General features: G+C 48.7%; 1 protein-coding gene across 1 annotated transcript in view; it reads right to left on the bottom strand.

Annotated features, from left to right (window-relative positions):
- RBCK1 (RanBP-type and C3HC4-type zinc finger containing 1) overlaps window positions 1–5,319 on the bottom strand; it is a 17,256-nt gene extending 11,937 nt beyond the window's left edge. The window contains exons 1-2 of the mRNA XM_012637702.1: window positions 4,645–5,319; window positions 3,452–3,596 (exon numbers count right to left, since the gene is read on the bottom strand). Of these exons, the coding sequence (XP_012493156.1) occupies window positions 3,452–3,596; window positions 4,645–4,666 (167 nt within the window). The 5' untranslated portion in view covers window positions 4,667–5,319. The remainder of the gene's footprint in view (window positions 1–3,451; window positions 3,597–4,644) is intronic.
- Between the last annotated feature and the right edge of the window lie 4,150 nt (window positions 5,320–9,469).

The following is a 9,469-nucleotide window of genomic DNA, read 5'->3' as shown; positions in this document are numbered from 1 at the left end:
GTGGCATCCTCACAGCTCACTGCAGCCTCAAACTCCTGGGCTCACGTGATCCTCCTGAGTAGCTGGGACTACAGGCGCACGCATGACCCCCGCCCGGCTAATTTTTCTATTTTTAGTAGAGATGGGGTCTTGTTCTTGCTCAGGCTGGTCTTGAACTCCTGAGCTCAAGCTATCCTCCTGCCTTCTCCTTGTTCTATAGTAAATATTTCCATAATCAAAATGCTATAAATCCTATTTAATGGCTTTACGTTTTCAGAATCAACCTGGGAAAAAGCAGAGAAGCCTTAATTATAGTTAGAAAACAAAATCTAAAAACTATAATCTTAATGCTATTAACAAAAAAATAGTCGGAGCCCTCTTATTCAATGCCATCGGGATCACTGGTGAACAGCAGAGAATCACTAAAACAGCCGCAGACTAAGCTTAAACATTTAATTTTAACTTACATGCTACAAATGAACATTCATTGGCCAATTTCTAGGTGTATGGCTAACAGCTTTTCATTGGGTATAAATCTGCTGACTGGAGTTTCCCATGATTTTTTTCTTTTTATAAACCACATCTATAACACATGACCTAAAATTTCCAGTACCAGCTTCTTTAAAGTGGACCAAGAACATAAACACACTCTTGAAGTATCTGAGTACAGGACCCTTCTGTATTTTTAATATATTTTTTTTTATAACTGTCTCACCCTAAAGTGTTAACAATTTTTTTTGGTAACTTTTCTTTTGTCTTTCATTCTTTCTTTTTTGTTTTTGTTTTTTGAGACAGAGTCTGGCTCTGTTGCCCAGGCTAGAGTGCAGTGGCGTCAGCCTAGCTCACAGCAACCTCAAACTCCTGAGTCCAAGCGATCCTCCTGCCTCAGCCTCCCGAATGGCTGGGACTACAGGCGCTCACCTCCAAGCCTGACTAGTTTTTTCTATTTTTAGTAGAGATGAGGATATCACTCAGTGTGGTACTGGTATCAAGGGCAGACATGTAGATCAATGGAATAGAAATGAGAGTCCAGAAATAAGTGCTTTATTTATGGTCAATTAACTTTCAACAAGGGTGCTAAGATGAATAAATGGAGAAAAAAATAATCCTTTTAACAGCTGGTAGAACTGGATATCCACATGTAAAAAAATGAAGTTGGGGGCCGGGCACAGTGGCTCACACCTGTAATCCTAGCTCTCTGGGAGGCCAAGGTGAGAGGATTGCTTGAGCTCAGGAGTTCAAGACCAGCCTGAGCAAGATTGAGACCCTGTCTCTACTAAAAATAGAAAAATTAGCCAGGCGTCGTGGTGCACGTCTGCAGTCCCAGCTACTTGGGAGGCTGAGGCAGGAGAATCACTTGAGCCCAGGAATTGGAGGTTGCAGTGAGCTATGATGATGCCACTGCACCCTAGCCGGGGTGACAGAGAGAGACTCTGTCTAAAAAAAACCCAAAAACCCCAAAATGGACCAAAAACCTAAAGGTAAGAGCCAAAACTGTAAAATTCTTAGAAGAAAATATAAGAGTAAATCTTCATGACCTTGGATGAGGCAATTTCTTAGATATGACACCAAAAGCACAAGCAACAAAAGAAAACACAGATCAATTGGACATCATCAAAATTAAAAACTTTAAAAAGTACACCATCAATCAAGTGAAAAGACAACCCACAGAATGGGAGAAAATTTTTGCAAATCACATATCTGATAAGGCACTTGTATCTAAAATGAAGAAAATACTCCTAAACTCAATAATATAAAAAGACAAATGAACCCAATTTTAAAATGAGCATAAGAAAAATAGTTAATCCTCCCGAGAAAATATGCAAACGGCCAAGAAGCACATGGAAAGATGCTCAACATTATTAGTAATCAAACCGCAAATGAAAACCACGAGATATCTCTTCCAGCTCACTAGGATGGCTATAATCAAAAAGACAAATAATAAGTGTTGGAGAAGACGTGGAGAAACTAGGACTCTCACACACTGCTGGTGGGAATGTAAAAAGTCACTTAGGAAACAATCTGGCAGTTCTTCAAAAGGTTAACCATAGAGTTACCATATGACTCAACAATTCCATTCCTACTATATACCCCAGAGAAATGAAAATATATGTCCACACAAAAACTTGGCCACAAATGTTCACAGCAGCATTATTCACAGTAGTTAAAAAGTAGAAAGACTCAAATGGCCATCAGAGGATTAATGGATAAAGAAAAGGTGGTATGTCCATACAATCAATTCTTATTTGGCAATAAAAAGGAATTAAGTTCTTATTCATTCTACAACATGGACGGATCAAGAAAACGTGATGCTAAGTGAATGAAGCCAGACATAGAGGCCACATGTCATATGATACAATTTATATGAAATTCCCAGAATGACATTTTGGGCTGGATGATAAAACGAACCCCCCACCAAATGAAATTCCCAGAAAAGGCAAATCCCTAGAGATAGAAAGTAGGTTAGTGGTTGCCTAAGGTTGGGGGCGCGGTTAGAGAGAAGGCAGAGAGATGGGGAGTGACTGCTAATGAGTACAGGGTTTCTTTACAGAATGATGAAAATGTTCTAAAATTGCGGTGATGGTTGCACAATTCTGAATATACTAAAAGCCATTGAACTGAATATTTTAAATGGTTTAATTGTATAGATAAGAATTTTATCTCAATAAAACTGTTAAAAAAAATCAAATGGGGCCCATCAGGAGAACTGAAAATCAGAAACTACAAAACTATTATTTTACTCTGCAGCAATAAATAAACAGTAAAAAAACAACTGTAAACACCAACTTTTATTGAGTGATTAGCATGTAGTAGGCACTGTGCTAAGAGTTTCAGCACTGAGTTTCAGTCTTCTCAAAAAAAAAAAAAAAAAGCCTTCCGTGACAGAGACTGACAGTGTCCATTCTCCCTTGCTAATAAAACCCCTGAATTCTAGGTCGATACCTAGCTACGCAGCCTCCCTCCAAGCTGAGTGTGGCTGTGAGAATAAATTCTGGTCCCTAGGAATTGAGTGGGAGTGTGCGCAACTTAGGAGCTGTGCTCTTCAGAGGAATGTGGGGGGGGTGCCTTTCTTTGTCCTGAAGGGATGGCTGGAGCTTCAGCAGCATGAGCCTGTGAGTCTACGGGGAGCAGGACCTCCACACCTGGACTGCTGCCATCAAATTTCTTTATGCCACTGTTACGTTTATTCCTGTTCTATCAGTCCTAACATCCTACTACAGTATACCTCCTAACAACCCTATGAAATAGCTACTGCTATTGTCTTATTTTAAAAATGAGAAAACAAAACTCTGAGAGGTGAAGTGACCTGCCCTGGATCTCACAGTTGATTAGCGACAGAACTGAGGTTTGAAGCCAAGTCTCCTGACACCAGAACCTGCCATTAAGGATAATTATTCTATAGGCAAGAATGTCTTGCTGTCCACTAGGGTTCGGGAAACCTTAAGTCCCCGGCCAGCCATGCAGTGCTCACCTGATATCCTGTGTCTGGGAGACCTCGGGCTTCAGGTGCACACTCACGGGCACCCGTTGCTCTGCCAGCCAGATGGCACACTGCATAGCCACCTGTTCATCCCCGCCTGCCACTGCCCGGGTCAGGCTCAGGGCCATCTCCTCTGCTGGAAACCAACACAATCAGAGCAGGTTAGCACAGAGTTTATTTTACAGGAGCTGGGGGCAAAGGGGTGGGAAAGGAGGTGATCCTTAGTACATGCTCTGCTTTCTCTCTGTCTTCCTGGTGAACTCCTACATATCCTTCAGCACCCAGACTTAAAGTCCCTTTCTCTGGGAGGGCTTCTCTGACACTCCCCCACTCCTCCCCACCCTAGGCCCATCTGGTTCCATTTTTCTTTCATACTCACAGGGTCCCCATATTTCTATTCATTTATCTGACAAGCATTTACTAAGCTCCTACTGTGTGCCACCTACTGTTCAGGAACTGGGGTCTGACAGTGATTAAGGTAAACAGGGTCTCTTTTCTCATTCACCTCCCTGCCCAGGAGGGAGACAGCCAATTAAGTTTAACAAGAGAGAAAAAAAGCCAGATTGTGACCCTTGCTGGGCAAGGAGACTGGGAAATACCTCTGGGAGGAGGTACCACTGAAGCTGACTCCCAAAGGAGGAGAAGCCAGACATGTCGAGACCGGGGGAAGAGTATTCCAGGTGGAGAGAAAATGCAAAGGCCTTGGGCAAGAAATGGCTGGACAGGAACAGAAGGAAGCCAGCGGGGCTCCAGCAGAGTAAGCAAGGAGGTGACTGGGGGAGCCCGGAGGTCAGGGGCCAGCAGGGTGTTGTGGGCTGCCCAGGGGCTCTGGGCTTTGTTCCAAGAACACAGAGGAGCATGGGAGGGTTTGGAGCAGGCCATGATGTGACTCATGTTCTACAACGCTGGGTGCAGGGGGCAAGGGAAGAGGCAAGGACCTCTGCTACTCGGGTCAACTGAGGTCTGTCTCCCCACCAGCCTGGGCAGTCTCCAAGTTCAATGCCCTGTGTCCTCTGGGAACCTTCCACCCCCATCTCAGCACAAAGCTGCTCCAAAAGGAGGCTTCGGGGCCCCGAAAAGCCTCTGGAAGCCCATGGGCTTCAAGGGCAGAAACCGAGAGGCAGGGAGGCAGAGGGACCCACTTCCCACCAGAAGTCCCCCAGCTACCTCGAGTCTCTGCCCACCTTTCTTGGTCTTCTCGTCCATCTGGCGTGGCTGCGCCCATCCCCCCGGGGGGGCTGCGGCTCCAGGGAAATGCTACCTGCGGGTCACCTGGGAGAGGCAGGCGACCAGGAACAACTCAGCCCCGGCCCGGTGGCCTCTGGCGCGGCCCAAGTCCTCTCTGTGCCTCGGTGTCCCCGGCGGCAGTCGGCAGCCTTACACCGCCCAGGGACCGGGACCCCGCGTGGGACGGTGAAAGGGCAGGGGCACCGAGCTGAGTCAGCAATGGGCGAAAGAGGAAACGGGACGGACACGGGGGGGCGGGGGAAGGACGGTCCGACGCCGCACAGCGGGGGCGCTCCACCTGGCCGGAGGGGCCCCACTTACGGGGGCGCCCCCGGCGTCCCGGGTTTCAACCTAACTCCCCTCCCGGTCCGCCCCAGTCTTTCGGAAGCGGGAGGGGAGCGGCTTTGGCGGAAGAGAAAGTGAAAGTGGCGGCCCGGAAGTGGGGCGGGGCGGAGGGGGCCGGAAAATTGTCGTCTCATCCGGGACCCCCCAGCGCGGCCGTCCCAGCGGCAGTGGACGCCGGGCGTGGAATGACAGCCGTCCCGGGCGCTCAGTCACCCCGGCCCTGAGGCTGCCCGCCGCCTCCGAACCCCAGACCCGCTCACCCGCCGGTCCGCGCCGCCGCGGGAGGGGCCGGGCCCGGGGAGGGGTGGCTGGGCGGCGGGGACGCGGCCGCGTCCGGCAGCGCTGGGCGGATGAGGAGCGTCTGGGGGGCCCGGCGCGGCCTGGCCCGAACCAGCTCCCCGAGCCTCGGGCACCCCAGTGGGCAGGCCCAGTCCATGCCTCCGTTTGCACATGAAGAAAGAGAGGCTCTGCTTGTTTATGGCCGGCCCGAGGCCACACAGCCGGGGTTTGAATCCAGGCCTGGCAAGCTCAAAACCCACCCCCACCCCACCCCCGTTTCTCACCTCAGCCAAGCTGGGCGCTGCCTCTGCCTGTTCTTTGAGCCATTGGCGAAGTTTGCATTCGCGTGGCAAAGGCTGGGAGCCCTTTGCATCCTCCAGCCCCCTCCCCCCTTTCTCCTCGTCCCCATAGAGCAGAAGATTCTGTGGGGTCCACCCGCAGAATAGATCCAGAATCTGTCACCCCTCACCTCCTCCATGCTCCATCCTTTCAGGGGTCCTGAACCAGCCTCCACAGGGAGCTCCTTGTGTCTCATTTTGCCCCCTACAGCCCACTTCCACCCCGCTGGACAGTATAAGTCAAGCCCCTGCCGCTCCCTGACTCGGATACTCCCCCGCTCACTCAAAATAAAAGCAGAAGTCCCTCCCAAGGCCTGAAAACGACCCTCAGCCTCTGCCTTTGTCCCTGACTGCTCTCCCCTTGGCGCTCTCCACTCTCCCGGCTCCTGGAATAAATCAGTCTCATTCCCACCTCAGGGCCTTTGCATTTGCCATAACCCAAATATCTGCATAGCTGCCTCCTTCCCTTTGTGTTAGCCTTTACCTGAAAGTCTTCCCTAACTACCCTATCCGAAATTTCACAGACACACGTGTATCCAGCATGTCATATCCTCCTTCCTGGCTTCATTTTCTTTTTCTCCTCAATATATATTACTGTCTAACACAGTAGTGTATTTATTCTATCTATTTATTTTGTTTATGGTCTGTTTTCCTCTTCTAGCGGGCAAGGACTTTTGTCTGTTTTGCTCACTACTGTTTTCCTGGTGTCTAGAACAGTTCCTAACATACAGTAGGTGCTCAAGGACTATATGTTGAATGAATGAATGAATCTCAGACTTTTATCTGGGATCATTTTCCTTTTGCCTGAAACATATCCCATAAGTACTCCCGGCCTATAAATTAAACTATATCATAGGTATGTATCTATAGGAAAAACATGGATGTGTATAGGATTTGGTACTATCTTTAGTTTCAGGCTTCCACTAAGGGTCTTGGACTATGTCCCCCACTGATAAGGGAGGGCCACTGTATCTTGAAAAAAAGGCCCCAAATGATTTTGAGCTCCTCCCGTGAAGAGAGAGAATCTATTTTCCAGCTTCCTGAATTGGGCTATGTGACCTGTTTTGGCCATTGGGACCTTTGCTAATGTGACACAAGCCAGCTTGCACATTGGGACTTGTCCTCTCTTGTTGCCTTTGGAAACCTCAAGACCACCACAGGAAGGAGGCTGAGCCTGTGGGAGGATGAGGCCACGTGGAACAGGGAAGAGCTGTCCAGCCAAGGCAGCCGTGAGTGACCCAGCCGAGCCCAGCCCAAAATTGCTAACCCAGAGAAGCATAAACCACCAAGCTTGGGGGGTTGTAATATAGCAAGCAGACTGACACAGCCTGGTTACTACTGGAAAGTATTTTTCCTCCTGTCCCTTGTGGCAAATGTTCCTTAGCCATAGTAATTACCACTAACTGCCTACCAGACAAACTTCGAATCTCAAAGACTTAACACAAAAAACTTTATTTCTTGCTCAGTGAAATCCAGCATGAATCTAGTGATCCTCCTCCATCTTGTGGCTAAAGGAACTGGTGGCCTCAGGATAGGTGTGCCAGGGGAAGAGAGGGCTGGAGGCCCACCAGCTCTCAATTGCTTCAGCCCAGAAGTGACCCTTCTGGATTTCAGAAACTTCCACACAAGAAGTGACCCCAGCTCCTGCCAATCACTTCCACACACACCATTGGTCAGAACCAGACATGTGACTGAAAGCGGGGCTGGAAAATGTAGGGGAGCACCTGAAATGTTTGGATGCCTGTCTTTGCCACAAAGAACTAACCACTTGTATGGTTATCTGTTTAACATCTGTCTGTACAGTTAGACTGAATCCTTGAGGGCAGGGACCACATCTGTCTTGCATGGTGCTGGGCCTATAGCAGGCACTCAGCAATCATTGCTGAATTGCAAAGTGAAGGGATAACCAGGCAGGCCACAACACACAACAGGATCTTGTGTGTTTAGCTCCCAGTGGCAGAGAAAATTCTCAACTGAATTTCTAACAGTCCCTCCCCTTCAGTAACATACATGCATTACATTTGATATTGTAAAACTCTTATACGGTGATGACTAAAAGAACACCAGTGGAACACCAAAAATCTCGCTAATTAGAGCCAGGGGCGTGGCAACACCCATTACTTGATAAGAAAAGAGTGGATTTTACACCTTCTTTATGGGGCAGTTTTCATGCGGCTGCATCTGAGCAGGCTTGTCAAAATTTCCTGCTTCAAGGCAAAACCAGGTAAGTCTTTTTCTCTCTTGTGAGGTCTTGGATGAGTCTTCTGCTCCCTCTAAACCTCATTTTTCTTATTTGTAAAATGACAAGAGCGTCGACCTCGTCGGGTTGTCGAGAGGCGTAAATGAGCCTCTCTGTGTAACGTGGTGAAGGGCTGGCACAGTACCTGTCCCGAGGCAGCCCTGGGCAATGCTGGGTGCACAGAGACGAGGCCAACTCATCCCTGTCTGTATCAGTTAGCTTTTGCTGTATAACAAAACACCCCAAAACTTAGTGGCTTAAAACAAGAATGGTTCTATTTAATTCATGACGTTGTGGGTGAGCTGGGCAATTCTAGTCTGGGCGGGCTGGGCTGAGCTCCACGTCTGTAGTCAGCTGGAGGCCGCATGCTGCCAGATGATCCAGGACTGCCTTGCAGATCCGAAGTGGGCAGGCAGTTGGCCAGGCCACCTCCCTTCTTCTCCACATTCTTTTTCCTACTATCCCCTCCCTCTCAGAACTTGATTTTGTCCAGGTCTCACTCCCCCTCCTGCATGAAGTATTAACTTCCTCCAGGGAGGCTGCCCCTGCCTGCAGCTGGAGGACAGCCATGATTAATGGGAACGCATTTTCCTTGCTGGTGATTGGTCAGTCGAGGGCATGTGACTCAATCTGGCCAATGAGATGTGTGGTAAAGTCTATTAGCCATGCTTCTGGGAAAGCATCCCCCATCCCCAGGAAGAGCTATGGGAACAGCAACTAACTCTCATTGTGGGCTTGTGCCGGGTACTGCTTGTTCCAAGTGCTTCACATAAAACAACTGATTCAGTTTTCATGAGTTGGGTACTATTATTATCCCCCATTTTACAGAGGAAGAATCTGAGGCATAGAGTGGTTCGGAAACTTGCCAAGTGTCAAACAGTTAGTGAGTGCTGAGCCAGGATTTAATTCCGGGCAGCCTGACTCCAAGTTCTCAAGTACTACAATGCCTCACTAGTCGTGTGACTGGAAAGGACTAGGCAGAGGGGTCAAGTGCCTCCTCTGGTCATGGACCTTGCTACTGTGACATCTGGGACTGCTGTAGCCATTGCGCCAGCAATCTCCAGGGACGACAAAGAGACAGAAGGAGCCTGGTGAGCCTTGTCCCTGCAAACAGCCCTGAGGGCTGAATGAACCGCACTGAAGCCCACACCATCTGTTGACTTCTTGCTTTGTGTGAAACCTATTTCCTTCTTAGTTAAGCCACCTTGACTCAGAAAAGTATCCCAACTGAGAGCCACTGCCTCCAGAAGAAACGGAGAGTGTGGAAAGACCCACTGGGCTGCAGGGAATCTGTCTGTTCTCACAAACCACTCAGCTGAGGCTGGGACACAAGGCCTCTGGCCTTTCACCATGGGGACAGTTTTGAAGGCAAGGAAAACTGGTAAGAGATAGTAGGAGAGGATAGAAGAAATCTGGAGAAATAAAAGTATTTCATAATTCTCCTTTATTAGGCACAGGTAAAAATATATATTCATGGTATCCAAAACCCACAGTATTGATCTGGACCCAAATGCACCCACAGAACAGGGCCTGGGACTTTCCAGGTGGCCACGGGAGAGACCCTGCCTAATTCTGTCCCCC

This window comes from Propithecus coquereli, unplaced genomic scaffold, assembly GCF_000956105.1.
Source record: "Propithecus coquereli isolate 6110/MARCELLA unplaced genomic scaffold, Pcoq_1.0 Scaffold122, whole genome shotgun sequence".
In the NCBI taxonomy this organism is placed as follows: Eukaryota; Metazoa; Chordata; class Mammalia; order Primates; family Indriidae; genus Propithecus; species Propithecus coquereli.
This window is presented reverse-complemented; position numbering and strand designations above follow the sequence as displayed.